Below are 20,080 nucleotides of genomic sequence, written 5' to 3' on the forward strand. Positions count from 1 at the left end.
AAGACTATTTACAATTTGTACAGAAACCAGATGGCAGTTATAAGAGTCAAGGGAGATGAAAGGGAAGCAGTGGTTGGGAAGGGAGTAAGACAGTGTTGTAGCCTCTCCCCGATGTTATTCAATGTGTATATTGAGCAAGTTGTAAAGGAAACAAAAGAGACCTTTGGAGAAAAGAGAACCAATTGTATGAATATCAAAAGGCTCAGATGGAAACCCAGTCCCAAGCAAAGAAGGAAAAGCAGAAAGGTGGAAGGAGTATATAGAGGCACTATACAAGGGTGATGTACTTGAGGGCAATGTTATAGAAAGGGAAGAGGATGTAGATGAAAATGAAATGGGAGATATGATACTGCGTGAAGAGTTTGACAGAGCACTGAAACAGCTAAGTTGAAACAAGGCCCCGGGAGTAGACAACTTTCCATTAGAACTACTGACAGCCTTGGGAGAGCCAGTCCTGACAAAACTCTAACATCTGGTAGCATAATGTATGAGACAGGTGAAATACCCTCAGACTTCAAGAAGATTATAATAATTCCAATCTCAAAGAAAGCAGGTGTTGACAGATGTGAAAATTAACGAACTATCAGTTTAATAAGTCACACATGCAAAATACTAATGTGAATTCTTTACAGACGAATGGAAAAACTGGTAGAAGCCGACCTCAGAGAAGATCAGTTTCGATTCCGTAGAAACCTTGGAACACGAGGCAATACTGTACAACTTATCTTAGAAAATACACTCTTGGAAATGGAAAAAAGAACACATTGACACCGGTGTGTCAGACCCACCATACTTGCTCCGGACACTGCGAGAGGGCTGTACAAGCAATGATCACACGCACGGCACAGCGGACACATCAGGAACCGCGGTGTTGGCCGTCGAATGGCGCTAGCTGCGCAGCATTTGTGCACCGCCGCCGTCAGTGTCAGCCAGTTTGCCGTGGCATACGGAGCTCCATCGCAGTCTTTAACACTGGTAGCATGCCGCGACAGCGTGGACGTGAACTGTATGTGCAGTTGACGGACTTTGAGCGAGGGCGTATAGTGGGCATGCGGGAGGCCGGGTGGACGTACCGCCGAATTGCTCAACACATGGGGCGTGAGGTCTCCACAATACATCGATATTGTCGCCAGTGGTCGGCGGAAGGTGCACGTGCCCGTCGACCTGGGACCGGACCGCAGCGACGCATGGATGCACGCCAAGACCGTACGATCCTACACAGTGCCATAGGGGACCGCACCACCACTTCCCAGCAAATTAGGGACACTGTTGCTCCTGGGGTATCGGCGAGGACCATTCGCAACCGTCTCCATGAAGTTGGGCTACGGTCCCGCACACTGTTAGGCCGTCTTCCGCACACGCCCCAACATCGTGCAGCCCGCCTCCAGTGGTGTCGCGACAGGCGTGAATGGAGGGACGAATGGAGACGTGTCGTCTTCAGCGATGAGAGTCGCTTCTGCCTTGGTGCCAATGATGGTCGTAAGCGTGTTTGGCACCGTGCAGGTGAGCTCCACAATCAGGACTACATACGACCGAGGCACACAGGGCCAACACCCGGCATCATGGTGTGGGGAGTGATCTCCTGCACTGGCCGTACACCTCTGGTGATCGTCGAGGGGACTCTGAATAGTGCACGGTACATCCAAACCGTCATCGAACCCATCGTTCTACCATTCCTAGACTGGCAAGGGAACTTGCTGTTCCAACAGGACAATGCACGTCCGCATGTATCCCGTGCCACCCAACGTGCTCTAGAAGGTGTAAGTCAACTACCCTTGCCAGCAAGATCTCCGGATCTGTCTCCCATTGAGCATGTTTGGGACTGGATGAAGCGTCATCTCACGCGGTCTGCAGGTCCAGCACGAACGCTGGTCCAACTGAGGCGCCAGGTGGAAATGGCATGGCAAGCCGTTCCACAGGACTACATCCAGCATCTCTACGATCGTCTCCATGGGAGAATAACAGCCTAGCAATTGTAGACTTGGAGAAAGCTTTTGACAATGTTCACTGGAATACTCTCTTTCAAATTCTGAAGTTGGCAGGGGTAAAATACAGGGAGCAAAAGGCTATTTACAATTTGTACAGAAACCAGATTGCAGTTATAAGAGTTGAGGGACATGAAAGGGAAGCAGTTGTTGGGAAGGGAGTGAGACAGGGTTGTAGCCTCTCCCCAATGTTATTCAATCTGTATATTGAGACAGTAGTAAAGGAAACAAAAGAAAAATTCGGAGTAGGTATTAAAATCCGTGGAGAAGAAATAAAAACTTTTTAGGTTCAATGACATTGTAATTCTATCAGAGACAGCAATGGACTTGGAAGAGCAGTTGAATGGAATGGACAGTGTCTTGAAGGTTTGATATCAGATGAACATAAAAAAAAGCAAAACGAGGATAATGGAATGTAGTCGAATTAAGTCGGGTGATGCTGAGGGAATTAGATTAGGAAATGAGACACTTAAAGTAGTAAATGAGTTTTGCTATTTGGGGAGCAAAATAACTGATGATGGTCGAAGTAGAGAGGATATAAAATGTAGACTGACAATGGCAAGGAAAGCATTTCGTAAGAAGAGAAATTTGTTAACATCAAGAATTGATTTGAGTGTCATGAAGTCATTTCTGAAAGTATTGATATGGAGTGTAGCCATGTATCGAAGTGAAACATGCACAATAAATAGTTTGGACAAGAAGAGAATAGAAGCTTTTGAAATATGGTGCTACAGAAGAATGCTGAAGATTAGATGGGTAGATCACACAACTAATGAGGAGGTATTGAATAGGATTGGGGAAAAGAGGAGTTTGTGGCACAACTTGATTAGAAGAAGGGATCGGTTGGCAGGACATGTTCTGAGGCATCAAGGGATCTCCAATTTAGTATTGGAGGGCAGCATGGAGGGTAAAAATCATAGAAGGAATTCAAGAGACGAATACACTAAGCAGATTCAGAAGGATGTAGGCCACAGTACGTACTGGGAGATGAAGAAGCTTGCACAGGATAGAGTAGCATGGAGAGCTGCATCAAACCAGTCTCAGGACTGAAGACCTCAACAACAAAAAACCACAAATCCAACCACCCAGGATGCCCCATTGTGGCCAGTTACTGTGCCCCCACTGAGAGAATCTCTCCCCACCGAGGCATCATCAGCCTATCACCAGTAACCTACTGTGCTATATAAAAGATGCCAACTATTTCCTCCACTGATTCTCCACAGTTCCTGCTCTTAATCATATGGCACATTGCTCATCACAGCTTATGCCCCCTCCCTTTAAACTAAGATCCCAAATGTATATGGTCTTGCTGCTATGCAACACTACCTTTCCCAAAGCCTGATTGATTACAAACCTACAACCTCCTTCTGGATCACCATGAGCAACTATATCCTCACCCACAATTACTTCACCTCTGAAGGCACCACCTACATACAAATCTATGGTACAGCAATGGGCACCCAAATGGCACCATCCTATGCCAACCTATTCACAGACCATATACACGAATCCTTCCTAACAATCCAGTATACCAAACCCCCCACCTGTCTCAGATTTACTGATGGCATGTTCATGATCTGGATTGCGGGTGAGGACACTCTATCCATATTCCTCCAGAACCTCATCTCCCTCTCCCCCATTAGCCTTCACGTGGTCCTCCTCAACCCAACAAGCCAACCTCTTGTTGTTGACTTCCATCTCAAAAGAGTGCAACATCAGTACCTCCATCCATATAAAACCTATCAACTATCAGCAATACCTCCCACTTGACAGACACCATCCATTCCATACCAAGTAGTCCCTTCCATACAGCTTAGCCACCCTTTGTTGTCACATCTGTTGTGATGAGCAGTCCCTCCCCAAATATAACAAATTTCTCGCTGAGGCTTTCACAGATTGAGATTGCCTCCCAATCTTTGTACAGAAACACATCTCCCATCCCTTATCTCACCAGTCACCCACCACCTCCCAGATTCCACACTTCCAGCCATAAAGATCATTCTCCTCATGACTCACTGTCACACAGGACTGGAACAAATGAACCACATTCTGTGCCATGGTTTCAACTACCTCACATCATGCACTGAAATCAGGAATATCCTACCCAGTCTCCCCCCCCCCCCCCCCCCCCCCTACAATGGTATTCTGCTACACATTGAATTTATGAAATGTCCTCACCCACTCCTGCTCCTAGCACCTTGCTTCATGGCTCATATCCCTGTAACAGACCTAGATGCAAGATCTGTGCCTACAACATCCCACCACCACCCACTTCTGGGCTACCTGTGAAGGTTGTCATGCGATCTACATGCTAAGCTGCTACTATTGAGCTGCACTCTATGCGGCCATGACAACCATCAAGCTGTATGCCTCCATGAATGGCTACTGAAACTGTGACCAAAAGCCAGATGGACTACCCAGTTGCTGAGCATGCTGGCCAACACAATGCTCTTCACTTCAATGATGGCTTCCCAACCTGCAACAATCTGGATCCTTTCTACCAACAACAACTTTTCTGAATTGTGCATTTGGGAACTCACTCTGCAATATATCCTATTTCACCAAAACCCCTGTTGCCTCAAACTTTGTTAGTCCCTGTTCTTCAACCTCTTGTTCCAGTTCCTGCTCCCATTCCAGCACTTCCTCCACTTCTCTTATTATCTGCTCCCCCCCCCCCCCCCCAATCCCTGTCTATCATCCTGACTACCTAGTTGCCCTCCTACACAGCTCTTTACCATTCCCCACCCCTATCCTGCTATCCCTCCCCCTACTCCACCCAGATTGCTTGTTCCATTGTGTGCAGCTGCTCACAGTCTTGCCTCTGTGACCGGAGACAGAGTGGTCATGTGTGCATGAGTTGTGGTTGTGTCAATATGTGTGTGTCGTCTACATTAGAAGAAGGACTTTTGACCAAAAACTCACAAGTTTAGCAGTCTTTTTAGTGTGCTTGTCTGCAACCCAATTTCTCCTCTGTGTGGTGAGCAGCAGTCTGCCATTTTCATAATGTTGTAACTAACTAACAAACCATACACGGCTGGGGTGTTTGTTTTCCACAAAATGTGTTAACAGTACATGGAATATAGATATTAATGACTAATAGTACCAATGTAAGAAATACATATGAACATAATCTATGTAAATCTCTGCACACTGTTTTAGAGTGCTATAGGGAAACTGATTCTTGGTCATCCTGTATGGCAGCTGTAGCATTCCTTTGGGAAAGGTAATGTTCTCTTTGCATTTCAGTTTATGGACAGACAATATCTTCCTAGCATTTCCTGTTCAGTTCTCTTATGTGAACAGGCAAAATAGTTTCACTGAGATCACATTTATGCAGTGGAATTATTTTCAGTTTATTAAATGAATACTTATTTGCAGTTGTTAAGTGAACATTTATGTAAAATTATGTTTCTGTATAGAATGGCTAAGAAGTGTATAACTTAACAACTGTGATGTCATCAGTGAACCTTGTACTGTTGGTGATAAAGGGACTGGATTTGTAAATGTCAACATGCTTTTGTCTATAGTTGACAGGGTCTTGTTAACCTGCTTTATTGTGTTGTAGTCACTTACTGGTGAGTTAATGACTGACCAGAGGGTTCCTGCACTCCCATCATCATTAGCTGTATTACTGGTAGACTGCATAAATGTCTTCCATTCAGGCGTTGATGGCACTTGTAGTGTGAGCTGCACTGAATGGAGACACTTACCACACATCCACAGTATATCTTCTAAGGTGGGTGCCAATATGTCTGATGGGATGGGACTGATAACGTTCAAATCTAGGACAGTTATCTGCTGTAATGCTTTGATTGACTCATGTTGAAATGTCTGAAGTTCCAGAACACCTATGTCACCTATGTCTGTTGCTGAGGGAGGCAATTTAAGCTTCTAGAAGAGCTGAATCGGAGGTGATGCAATTCATACCCCTCATTCTGTGAAAAGTAATCCAGACTGTGATAGTGGAGGCAATGAAAGCAACATGGTTGATTATCTTCTGACAGCATGTTACATTTGGGATAGGCTCTTCAATATGGCAGATAATTGACAGTTCCAGCTGTTGAACTTTTCTACGTAATAATTCACTTAACGCAAATAAGTACTCATTTAATAAATTGAAAAACTCATGTTTGAGAACTGGGCACGAAATTCTGAGGAGGTATAGTCTGCAAAATTAAAAGTGAGCAGTGCTCATGATGGTGAAGATGCCTTCCCCAGAAGAATGTTACAGCTGTTGCACAGGATGATTAAGAACCAGTTTTCTATCTAGAAATGTGAAACAGTGGGCAGAGTTTTATGTAGACTGTGTCCACATGTATTCCTTGCATTAGCATTATTAGTAACTCATATCTGTACTCCACGTCGTGTTGATGCAATCTGTGGAAAATAAACACACACAGGCATGTCTGCACACAATTTATTCATAAGGTGTCACTGCATAGAGTTGGTATAACTTTGTGAAACACACTGTAGTTGCTTCTCATGATGTAGTGTGGTAGATAGAGTGAGGTATTATCTGCTCGCTCTTCAGTCTGCAGACCTACAATGGAGGGGAATGTATGGCCATAACCTGGTGACTTGTACATTCTCGCCCCTTCCATGCTGTTACATCACCAGAACACAGTTTATTCCTTAATGTGGCTTCACCTCACTTGGATATGGTACACACATTTCGTATTTGTTCTTAACCTACTTCACTTAATAGTAAACAGTAAACTTATTCCATTAAACACTATTTTTAATAATCACTGATTTTTTCCAGCTACTGTAATGTGGAAACTATTAGTCCTGGGGAAAAAAAAAGAAAAAAAAAAAAACATGAATAGGACCTATTTTGTAGAAAATTTTATGTAGTTTAATTTTTCTTGGGGAAACATTTTTGCTAGAAGGTGCCATATCTTAGTTACTCAAGAATAACATAAAAAGTGACATATAACCCCCCCCACACACACATACACCCCCCTTTTATAGTGTTCTTTATACTCCCTCCTACCAGCATACAAAAGTTTGCCACTACATGATTTTTTCCTCTACTTGACCTTTTTCGGTCTTCACTAATTGGACTAGTAGGGAAAGAAAGGACCACTAAAGGCTGGAAAAAGGAACCATAGAACTAACTACTCAGAAGGGTTGCACAAAACAATGTCAGAATTATAGGGGAGTTAGTTTGATGTGTCATGGAGTTAGTTTGATGTGTCATGCTGTCAAGGTATTTAAGAAGGTTCTCAGAAAGAGAGTATGGAAGATAGTAGGAGGAGGACTGAGAGAGGAAGAATATGGGTTGAGACCAGGAAGGTCAATAATTGATCTAATTTCTTATTGCAAGGCAGCTCCAAGAGGAACATCAGGAAGATGGTAAAGATTCAGTAATAGTGTTCCTGGACACTTTGAAGGTGTATGATACTGTGAAAAGAAGTGCAAGCTGGGAAACACTTCAGAAAGGAATAATTGGATGTCTGACTAGAAGAAAAATAATGTGAGTTGTGTAAAAGTAGGAGAAGAGAAGACCGACAGATTTGAACAGATAAATGGGATGAAGCACGGGAGTCCACTATCCTTTCCACTTTTCACCACTGCCACGGATGAGATAATGACATGAGTGGCAGTGTGAATAGTACGTGAAAATATGAAAGCAATGGTATTTGCAGATAATTTAAAAGTGTGAGGAAATGGAGAAGGAGAGGCACAAAAGGGATAAGTGTAGGGTTGAAGTAGAGGTGGGTGGGGACAAGCAGAGGGGGATGAAGAGGTAGAGGAAAAAAGAAAGAAGCAGAGAAGAGGGAATGGCTATGTATATGTGTTGGCAGGATAGAAGGCTGTGTAGTACTGGAGTGGGAGCGGGGAAAGGGATAGGCGATGGAGGAAACAGCTAGCAGAGGTTGAGGTCTTGGGGCAGTTTATGGGAGCAAAGAATTTGTTGAAGAAAAGAGTTCACACCTGTGAAATTCAGAAAATCTGGTGTTGGTGGGAAGAATCCAGATGGCACAGACTGTAAAGCAGCCATTAAAGAGAAGCATACCATGTTGGTGTCATGTTCAGTAACTGGGTGGTTCAGGTATCTCTTGGTCACAGTTTGGCAATGGCCATTCATGCAGATTGACAGCTTGTTAGTCTTTATGAGCATGTAGATAGCTACATATTGCTTGCAGCTAAGTTAGTAGATCACATGGCTGCTTTCACAGGAGGCTCTGCTTCAGAAGTGATGGCAGGTGAAGAATTGGGGGGGGGGGGGAGGGGGGGGGTTACAAGGGGGAAGTTTGGGACAGGTGTTGCATCAAGGGCTATAGCAAGGATGTGAGTCATGAGGCAAGGGGCTGGGAGCAAGGGCAGAGTAGGAATGAACAAGGATTTTGCTTAGGATGGGTGGGTGGCAGAATACCACTGTAGTAGGGGATGGGGAGTTTATGAGAGATAATACAAACGGTAGTGGAGAATGTGATTCATTGCTTCAGCCCTTGGTAATATTGAGCCATGAGAGTTGGGTCATGAGAGGAATGCTCTTTTGTGGCTGGATGGTGAGAATGTGGAAAGTGACTGAAGAGATAAGGTATAGGAGATCTGTTTCCGTACAAGGATGGGAGGGTAATTTCAGTCTGTGAAGGCCTCAATGAGACCCTTGGCATATTTAGAGAGAGGATGCTTGTCACCGCCAATGCCGTGTCCAAGGGTCACTAGACTGGATGGAATGGACATCTTGGAATGGGTGGCAACTGTTGAAGAGGAAGTATGTTGGTGGTTGGTAGGTTTGAAGTGGACAGTGGTACTGATGTAGCCATCCTTGTGATGGAGAAAGCATTGAGGAAGGAGGCTTGCTTAGTTGATGAGGACCATGTGAAACATATGAGGGAGGTGTTGAGGTTCTGAGGGACTGGGATAGGCTTTCCCCTTATTTACTTCTCTCCTCCACTCCCAGATGCTACAGATACCAGATCTATCCTGTCCCCACAGGCAGCACTAACATCTTCCCCCACCCCTACCCTGAACCCATCCCCCACTCAACCCATACTTGTTTCTCACCACCGCTACACACTCGAGCTGGACTGCTGTTGTATCAGACACTGCCATAGTTGGGCTTTAGTGCCTGGGTAGAGTGAGCATTTGTCTGTGTGTTGCTCTTGTGCAATGTCTATGCTATCTAAAGAATGAGACAGAAAGAATGAACATTTTTAGAACAGCTAGTATTCAGGCTCAGGCGGTCAGAGTGGGGGGAGAGATGTGGTAACGTGATTGTTAGCGCCTGAAATCCTGTTTAGTCAAGGTCATGGAGCTGTGGACTGTGCAACATCGTCTGTTTAGCTACGATAGTTTTGTGCACAATAGTGAGGCTATTATTGCAGTACAGTGTGAGTTTTGTTGCCATTTCAATCTCGCTAGACGTGATAAGTGTTCCCAACCGTAACAGCATTTTACATTGGGTAGAATCATTTTGAACATGACGAACAGTTATGAACAAAAAACTACCAGGAGCTCCTCGCGTTAGTTCGAACACATGATAATGTGGAAAGAGTTCAGTAAGCCATACTCCGTAGTCCTGGTCAATCTGCTAGAAGACACTTGGCTGAGCTGAATCTCAGTAATCGCTCGGTAAGTTGTATTTTGCATACTAACCTAAACTTTCATCCTTACAAAATGGCCATTGTGCAAAAATTAAACCCAAGAGATTATGAACAGTGGCTAAATTTTGCCCGAGAAATGGAGGCCTTATTTGAGCAAAGTGACAACATTATTTTGATTATGAGTGATGAAGCTCATTTCCATTTGAAAGGAATATTAAGTCAGCAGAACTGTCATTACTGGCCCAGTGAAAGCCCAAAACTACTGCATGAGAAAGCATTAAATAATCCTGGGGTGACAGTTTGGTGTGCTGTGATGTACAGATGTTATTGGTCCATACTTTTTCCAAGACGAGAATGGGAACACTGTAACCTTAACCTCTGAACAATATAGAGAGATGATCACTGAATTCTTCCTACCTGAATTAAGAAGAAAATGTATTCCTATCTGGCAAGTGTGGTTTCAGCAGGATGGAGCTACAGCTCACACAGCAATATTGACTATGGAAGCAGTTTTTCGTGGTAGAGTTCTTTCCCAGTTCGGGGACATTCATTGGCCTCCTCGTTCCACTGACCTATCCATGTGTGACTACTATTTGTGGGGTTACCTCAAATCATGTGTGTACATGCATAAACCACGTACACTTAGAAGAATTGAAGGAAGCTGTTCATGTGGAAATCGTCCAAATAGACAGAGGCATGTTGCAGAGAGTTGAAGCCAACTTCTGAGAGCACCTTGAGATGTGCATCGCTGTAAACAGCCGTCACCTGAGAGATGTTGTTTTCAAGCATTAATTTTGTTAAATGGCAACATTATTTGAATGTTATTCTGTAATTAAAATTTTTTGGAAACACTCCTAATGATGTATTGTTCATTTGAAAACTGATGTATTGTTCATTTGGAAACAGTTCATACTTTATGCCTCACCCTGTATTTCTGAGGAAGAAGTTTATCTGCAAGATGAAATATTTATAGTATTCTTTATGATTGTGCTTGTCTGCAACACAATGTGTTCTCTGTGTGGTGAGTACTAATCCATCCTTTCCATATTGTTGTTATTCCATTCTGCCCTTTCCATTATCATAATTTCTTAGCTCCAGATCACTGAAGACCAGTGTGTTCATGGTTAAAAAGCATTCTGAGGTTGAATTAAGTTTATAATATAAATATAATGGAACAATGTTAAAGTCAAACCAAGGTAAGATGATACTATTCTTGGTGAAATGAATGTCTGCTCTATTCATGTACGTAGTTTTCAACTTCTGTAAGGTCATGTTAATGTTACTTCTCAATTTTCATCTTTCTGATTTTTCAGGTGCAAGGAAAAAATTAAATGTAGTTTATTTAGAAGATAAGTTTTGTATTATGGCCAATCATATCACAATGAGTTATTTACAATATTATTTTCTCTTTTCTTTTCTCTTATATAGCACAGCTCTTTTAAATATTACAAACTCACCCCACAATTTCAACAGTGTAACCATTTCTAGAACAAATGGAATATTTATGGACCAGTCATAAGCTCCCAATCCCAGTTAGAAAGGGTAAATTTTACTGTATTTAGCACTATTTGATAACAATGTGCTAAATAGATTGATATACATGTAACACATTTTGTTTTACTAAAATGTATGTAGTCCCATGAGTAATGTACAATTTTTGTGTGAACAATCTGCTAAAACTGTCTGTGAGTACTTAAAAGAAATGCAATGAACTGCAGCATAAAATTAACAAAACTGATTAGTGACAAACTCCAAAACTGAAATTTTATTTTCTCTATCCACTAGATGACAATGCTGTTGAGTTTTTGTAGCTGTCATAGTAATCTGAGTGCATACATTGAAGTGTTTCATGTATATCAAACATTTCAGCAAAATAGAAAGCCTGTCAGTTGTTCAAGCAGTACACTTAAAGTGGAGTCTGAAAAGCTCCTTCTTTCTGAGGCACTTCAATATGTTAGCAATTTAAATTAAATTATTAATAAATATACTTTTTCTTGAAAAATAAATAACTAGACAAATAATAAATACTTAGAATGGGGTGTATCACTTTGCTGTTATATTTCTTCTCTTTTCTAGTTGCAGGACTATGATGTTTTTTGTTACACACATACATTTTAAAATGTGTGTGTAAGAATAGTGCACTAGTGCCAATGGTTTAAACGATTTAAGAGTAAAAAAGTAATAACTGAACTGTCATATCCATTATCAATAGTTATGATTCTGACAACAACTTAATGTTAAATGACATCTCATTTGTGAGCAGGAACCACAGACATATTCCTTTTTATTATCTCCATAAGACATAAGTTACTCTATTTCCAACAAAATGTGAGGAATTTAAAAATAATAGGCAATTTTACTGTTCAGTGATAAACAGAAATTTCTAAATAAGGAAGAAACAGGCCCTTACAAATAATCAACAACTGTTAAATAAAAATGTATGATTTTATTAATTTAATGTATGATTTGTCATTCAATTAAAAACAAAAAGATTATCAAATTCTTGAAACCCTTATCTACAGTGAATATTTTTAAATTCCTAATTACATACCCACTGCATGTAGAGTTGTTATCCATTAAATTGGTGGTGTGTGATAATTGAATGTGCACATAGCACTCAATTTTAATTAATGGTGAGTGATGCGCATAAGCAACTTTGTGGCTGTGAGTCCTGCTTACATAATTTTAAAATTTCCGGGAGAAAAATGATAGCTTTCCCAATTCATAATCTGAACCAACCACATGTAAAACAGTTCTAACAATATTAGCACAATTCTCTAACTGAATCAAAAATTGATATTGCAAGTAGAACAGGAGGGGGGAAAACTGAATTAAAAGTTAATCAGTTTCAATGATCATGCCTTACATACTGACAGACTAACTAAAGAGCTAAATGCAGGAATAAGAAATCTTACTTGCATGCCATTCTCTACTAATCACATTTCTTATTTTGATTCATAGAGAAAGACATGGTGGTAAGATTTAGGAATCGTGTCAAACAGAGTTTTATGGTTCCATACAAAAAGAACTGCAACAGTAACAATTGTATTAACTCTTACTAAAATGACACATTGCACAAAAATATATAAAAGAAATATTTCAACTTGAATTAACGCACATGAGTAATAAAAATTGAGGTGATGAATTGATCACCAAATTCAACAAGACACACAGGTGAAATAGCTTACACTCATTTACAGTGATAAGATATTTAAACTTAGCTTCCATTTTCTCAGTTACATTGAAAGAACACACACTTTAGCACAAAAAATATCACTTTGGATTTATAAAGCATTTTGCTACAGCCTCAACAAGTTCAAGTCAATTCACAAGGTCACTAATATTTTGTAGAGGACCACAGGCCCAAAAGAACCACACTCTTGTGTAAAATATTCACACCAGTGTAGAATATATTTTGTAAAATACACACCAGTAACAGTGAGTCCTGTAATAGCAAATCAGACCTAGTTTATTCCAAAAATACAGATAAAAATGTCTTCATAGATGATTGTAGGTAAAGACTTAATGCTCACATACATGAATTCCAAATAAACATTTTAGTAGTTAAGAAGTCACACACAAGATTGCTATGAGAATTATGTTAAATTGCTTTAAATCATACTGCAGAAGATCTGAACATTAGCATTATAGTTAAATTGGTACTAAAAACTGAAAAACTGCAATAAATTTTTATCACAGTCAACTGAATAAAATATGGATCATATAAATTCACCAGTATGTAAAACTGTACTATATTACAGTTCACTGCAGTAGATTTTATTTTGGTCAACAAGTAATTTACAACAATCTTCTCCACTTTCTTAAGAAATTCTGTTCTTCTGGAAGACTTTCACTGCAGTTTATGCTTTCATTCTCAATACTGAGATACAAGTTACCCAGAAGTTACACCAGAATACAAATCACTTTATAAGAACTGGATTAAAAAAAAGATTAATTTTACATAAGGTTACAATTAGCATTAAAACATGGATTAAAAAATGGAGTGGAATACATCTCACTGTCACTCTTCATTCCTCATACCCTACTGCAACCCCCAGAATATGAACAGTAAAAACTTCAAGTCTGAATAATAAACATGTCCGTCAACTGCTGCTACTGTTCGCCCAGAGGAATGACTGAAATGTGAAGCAAAAACTTCCTCTTTATTTATTTTCAAAAAGCCATGTAAACTGTTTCATTTATTTTGCTGTATTCTGTTTATAATGAGAAAAGGAAATTAGCACCACTGAAAAATATTGTCAACTATTCAGACTCTCACTAACTCATAAAATGGGAATTTGCCACTGTAGCTTCTATAGTTAGTTCAGAAAGCAAATTTACAAGTTTCTTAACACATATGAAGCAATTTAAATAAAACTGATGATGATCCATTTTCATGCATGTCACCATGCCTAAAGTTATAATATTTGATTGATGGGCACATATATATCCATGAGAATGCTTTACAAACAGCTACCCAATGTGAAGAAGAACTCTGTACTATTGCCCACAGATGTTATCATTTCTTATCATGAACAGCTCACAATTTCATTGTTTGAGGTAATACGACACTCTAGATTTATTAAGGAGGACTATGGCAGGAAAAAAACACCTCATCAAATGCAGAAAAAATCCTGTCTGGCTTTAATGTTTTATAATGATTACCAAAAGTTAAGTGTGAGATTTGGTTATCCATTTACAGAAAAAGGGCATTTTGTTACAACCAAGTACACTACATTGTCCCAAGCACAGTATCCTTCATTAGAAGATAAAATCAAATGACCAAAACATCCTTACTTTAAGCAGCAGGTAACCTGTAGGAAATGCAGATCTCTGCTAGTGCTAAGTCTCTTAGCAAAAAATGAATTTTAGTTTTATTGTTAATTAGAATTTCACACAAAATTCCACCAATAAAAGAGTCCTGAGTTGCTTGAATGTGTAAAAATATTTCAGAATATTAATTCAGTGCTCAATAATGAGACCACCTGCCTATTATTTACATAGACAAGTAACAACAATTTAGATGAACTTGCAGTATTTGCAGTTTTTAGTAATGATTTATAAAGGTGACATTCTTGACATTAGGCCTTCAGTTAAAATGCATAACAGTACACCCAACTGTCATCAGTAACAGAAAATAATACAGTGTGCACCTAATACACAAGCACAGAACTTCAGCAGCTGATTATTACAAATTTCAGAGATTAAAACAAGTCCAGAGCTGCAACCTTACACTAGCGGGAATATTTACATATGATAACAAATTACTCTGTAACATACAACCCTGTGTGTGAGCATTTGAGCGTTGTACTTGTATAAAAACATACATCTGCGAACACACTCACTCAACCTCACACACACGCACACAATAATTTCATTCTTATATAATTTCACAAGCATTTTTACATATTAATTGTTAACAAAAGTAGAGTATTTCATAATTATTAACATGTTTAGAGCCAAACAATGAGGTTAATGGCTTAACAGCAGATATATAAAAATTTTATGGCAAATACTTTACTGTAACCTTTTCTACTAAAATATGTATTTAAAAAAGCATGCACTTCAAAAAATGAAGTTGCAGCTGTGACATGTTGCTGACAGTCATTTCCCACAGTACTTGGAAATAGAAACCCAACCAAATATTTTTGTAAATAATGTACAACTCAGAAGGAAATCACCACCTCGATATGAAAGCCGTTGTGGTTTGAACCGAATGTCAACACTGCTTACATGACTGAACAAATGATACGGAATACTCTTTCAAAAGTATGGATAAATGGAATACAGCTTGGGAAATAATTACAATAAAAAACTAGTTTATGACAAACATTCTGTTTATCTGTTTTACATGTATTTCCTTTCTGTAATGCAAAACTATAGCAACAAGACCAATAAGCATTCTGACATGTTCCACATCCTGGAGGACCTCCTCACTACGGATCAATTGGAATGAAAGTAAATCTAATCTAATCTAACCTTCAATCATAGAGTAACATCCATCTGAACAATTTAAATTGGTTATAAGAGAGAAGAATGGAAATAGTGTAATATTGAAACAAAACCCCTTTGATAAGCTATTTCCAGAAAATTTCAAAATGCTGTTTTTCCCTGTATTAAATCACACTGTCAGTAATAAACTCCTGTTTACAGCCAGTTCTAGAGAGTTTTATCATTAACTGTTGTTATCTGATTCTTGTGCTGCATTTCACTTTCATTCCAAACAATTCCCATGCTAAATTAGCAGTGTTTCGTAGTTAATATAAAAATTCTGTTTAGTTTTAGCAGAAAATCAGTTCTGGATGAGTTCATATTTTTTAAAATTAAACCATAAATCATACACCATTCAAGGTGAACAGTAATATTTAGCATTACCTGATGAATGTTTGTTTAGATTTATTAACTTACTGGACAACTGTATAGGCCAAGTAAGTGCAGAGGATAAAACAATTTATTGTTATTTTCTATTATTGACAAATGTCTCTGGGATTCTTACATTCATTACAGAAACCATTGAAATAGATTTTGTTTATTTTTAATGAAAATACAAATATTTTTAATGTTTCTTTTCATTAGTGTAACTGCTTCTGTTATTAGTTATTATGTTTAATATGATAAGGAAATTCCAGGGTATTGAAACAGCAAATGAAAATTTGTTGCCACAAAAGTGTGTGTGTGTGTGTGTGTGTGTGTGTGTGTGTGTGTGTGTGTGTGTGTGTGTGTGTGTGTGTGTGTGTGTGTGTGTGCGCGCGTGCGTGCGTGCGTGCATATGTACACTCTGGGTGTGTGTGAGGGGGGGGGGAGGGGGGGGGGGGAGCTTATGAGGATGTGTAATTAGACTAGACGAAGAATAAGAGCGTGAATGCCAGTGCAGTTGTTTGATTTGTTGTTAAATGTATTGTTGATTGTTAAACATTTAAAACTTATGTGAAATGATTCTACATAAGTTTCTATAGATCAATTAGAATTAACCACGTCAGTCATTTTTTAAATATTAAAGTAGGATGGTAAAAGGCTTAAAAAGAAAGACTGATCTCAACTGATTATTCGTGTTACATCCACGACAAAAACTTTTCAGAAAAAGAAAATGAATTTTTTTTTTAAGTTCAATATATTTAAAACATACCAAGAGCAGTGTTGAATTTTTCTAATTTCAATATAATATTCCACCACATAAACATAATTATGGAAGTGAGCATCAAAGGACAGATTAATGTGGGGGAAAATATCTGAGACTAAACTATTCTTTTGCAGCACTTTCATTAGATGCAATAATTTTTAATTTTTCCACTGGGATCACCAGTATTTATGTTTAATCTCATAATGAATTTCAAGAAGTAGACTTACAATAATTGTATAATTCTACTACTGTACACTTTAGTTCATGAGGTGTATAATTATAAAATAAGTTATTGTGAATAGCATTTACTTCGTAGAGTAAAGTCAGTTTTAAATTTAGTTTCATAGGCTGAGGGAGACACTGACATTTTTAATGGAACTGCTATAATCTGAATACTGTAATGTATCAGAAGAAAAACAACAAAATATCAGATTAAATGTTGTTAGCAAAATATGAACTAATGACAGTCATGAAATAAATACAAGACATTGAAGTTCTCATTCCAAGTACATTTAATATCAAAATGAAAGTACAAAATCTCAGTGAAGTATTTGCCATTAATTCCTTTTCTTAACAATAGTTTATAATCCATCTTGCTACAAAATATTTATTTTATTTTAGAGATTTTATTATAACAACACATTTAGTAAAACTTCCTTGTTCAATACTTTTCAAGAAGCGCTATAATTATGAACGGATATTGAGCTGAAAACTGGCTCTTGAAATTGTCAGTATATATTGCTTCAATATGTAGCAGCCCTTTACAATTAGGCCAGGATAATCAGTACTACCTGGCAATGATGGCCCCTACAACTTTATTCCTATTATTTTGCCTGCACATATGGAGCACTGAGATACAGATTCGATGGTGGCCTAAGTCAATTTTTCACAAAATAATGTGATCACATTCGTATAAGGAACACATTCCTATGTGACACGTCAATTCCCTATAACAAAAATGGTGGCCAATAAATCATAAATAACTGGGAGTACATGTCTGAAACACACTTTTAGTGAAGATGCAATAGATATTAAACTGTTTCCACAGTAGCTACTTAGACCTTTCTTCAGTATTCACACATATCAACCAACAGCTATATTCTCTGTGACTTATTGACTTAGATCACAACCATATAAGGCATACATAAGGTACATGCTACATTTAATGTAACATGAATTTGAGAAACTCCACCACTTCTTTAAAATTTTATGAAAATTAATTGCTGAAGAAAACCAGAATATCACATATTGACTTAAAAAAATATGTATTTAAGTGTGAAAGCACAGTCTGAAAACAAATGTCTGTGCACCTTAGCTTCAAATTGCTGAGCAAAGTACCTAATATTAAACCACTTATTCAACATCACAAGTGTTCCCTGAATCTGCCACAGCACTCTGTTTTCAGGAAATTCTATTTGTCACCAGTGCAGACAAAAGAGGATGATGTTTTAGATATAGGAGTAGGGTCCATCGGTCAGGGCGCTACACAGCAGCAGTCAGGAGTTGTCATCTTTTCCACGTGCCCCTCTGTTTGGTTTGTACTCAAGCCCTGGATCAAACTGCATCAATACAAACACCTGGGAAAGACAAAAATGTTTAGAATTATTTACATGATATGGACAGTATATATATTTTTTATTTTTATCCTTTTCAAGCTCACCAGGAGAGAAAGATCATCTGATGCATTTTGGTTAGTAATAACTTCAAGTGGTTTCGAATGATATAGACAGGTGAACATTCCTTTGGGACTGTAAATAAGTGCTTGTAGTGCCTAAGAGATTATACATACATTAAAAAAAAGGTTATGCATCACCCCAATTCACAGAACTCCTGAAGACAGATGTTGACTGTGGATATTGTATCACAGACACAGTCCCTTCAACTGTTCAGAGATGTTACTACACCTGCCCAAAGATGTAAACAACCATGCATGAACAGCACCTATTAGACAGAGGAGGTCCGACAGCCAATCAAGTTAGTTCCAGTCGTTGCACCAGGAAGGAGGTACACAGCTCATTTTGTCTGTATTTCAACCATATGGTAGTACAACATGCAATGTGGTTTTCATGAGCAATAAAAAGGGCAGAAATGATGTTTATGTTGATCTCTATTCCAATTTTCTGTACAGGTTCCAGAACTCTTGGAATCAAGGTGATGCAAAACTTTTTTGGATGCATGTATAACCTTCAGATGTCTTGTTGAGAGTGTGCAAGGCAGATGTGAGAGATTGGAGACAGAAGGTGATTGTCAGCATTCCCGTCTTTTTGTTTTCAATGCTGCTTTTGTGATTTTGGTCCCAAACAATGAGGCCGCATTTTTTTTTAAATTGCCGTTCTGAATTTTTTAAATTTTTTAATTTTATTTATTTATTTATTTTGCAGGAGAGGAATTAATGTGATGCCACTGTGACAACTGTCTTTGTCTCATGCATGTAATGAGCCACCCACATTTCATCTCTAACCACAAAAGAGCTCATAAAATCTTCACCTACCAATTCAAGTCACTCAAGAAATTTGTGGGTGCTACTGACCTGATTTTTCTCGTGCTGCTTTGTCAGCTATTTTGGGACTCATCTTGTGCACATTTTCCAGTATTTCAGCATTTCTGTAGGTGTTTCTTATAAAGGATTTCTCGAAAGTTGTGGACACTGCAGAAATTTCATCACTAACAGTTTCCTCAGTTTTTTACACCAACTCATTAGTCAAAATGGGAGGTCTACATCTTCTCTGTTTGTCATGAACATTTGTTCTACCTCCACTCAACTCCATACACTACTTAAACACACCTGTTATGTTCATAAACCTTTAGAGTAAATCGTTTTGCTTTCCAAAAATTTTCAGTAAGTGTTATTCTTTTCATTAGTACAAAGCGGATCACAGAACATGGCTTGCACTTGGTGGGTTTTTTACTAAAATCTTTCATGCAATTTGACACTAAAATGTACTACCATGTTGCTGTGACACTTGATATGGTCAGGGGTCTCCCGCAACCACTCAGTACTGCCAGCCTTCAAAAAACAAAAAAACTACAGCTCATTATGGTCACTTATTTCCTGAACAACCTCATAACACCAGAAAAAGAAAGGAACAAACCCAGAAGGAAAATTAATATAAAAATTAAACAATGGACTCTATCACTGCTACTCACCATATGGAGGAGGCATTGAGTAGCAGACTGGCACAATGAAATGCTCATTCACACAAGCACAACTCTCACACATATGACCACAGTCTCTGATTGAGGAGTGTGAGTTGTGCTTGTGTCAATGTGTGTGTGTGTGTGTGTGTGTGTGTGTGTGTGTGTGTGTGTGTGTGTTTTCTGCTTCAGAAGAAGGCTTTTAGGCCAAAAGCTAAAATGTATGGCAGTCTTTTTATTTTGCCTGTCTGCAATCCGATGTCTCCTCTTCACATGAGTAGCAA

At 38.8% G+C, this 20,080-nt stretch overlaps 1 protein-coding gene across 7 annotated transcripts in view; it reads right to left on the minus strand.

The window, feature by feature from the left end:
- Positions 1-15,747: 15,747 nt before the first annotated feature.
- Positions 15,748-20,080, minus strand: part of LOC126336369 (calcium-activated potassium channel slowpoke) — a 1,528,406-nt gene continuing 1,524,073 nt past the window's right edge. For all 7 annotated transcript variants that reach the window (XM_049999994.1, XM_050000012.1, XM_050000004.1 and 4 more), the window contains one exon: positions 15,748-18,238. In XM_049999994.1, coding sequence (XP_049855951.1) covers positions 18,158-18,238 — 81 coding nt within the window. In that variant the 3' untranslated portion in view covers positions 15,748-18,157. The remainder of the gene's footprint in view (positions 18,239-20,080) is intronic.

This window comes from Schistocerca gregaria, chromosome 1 (assembly GCF_023897955.1).
Source record: "Schistocerca gregaria isolate iqSchGreg1 chromosome 1, iqSchGreg1.2, whole genome shotgun sequence".
NCBI lineage: Eukaryota > Metazoa > Arthropoda > Insecta > Orthoptera > Acrididae > Schistocerca > Schistocerca gregaria.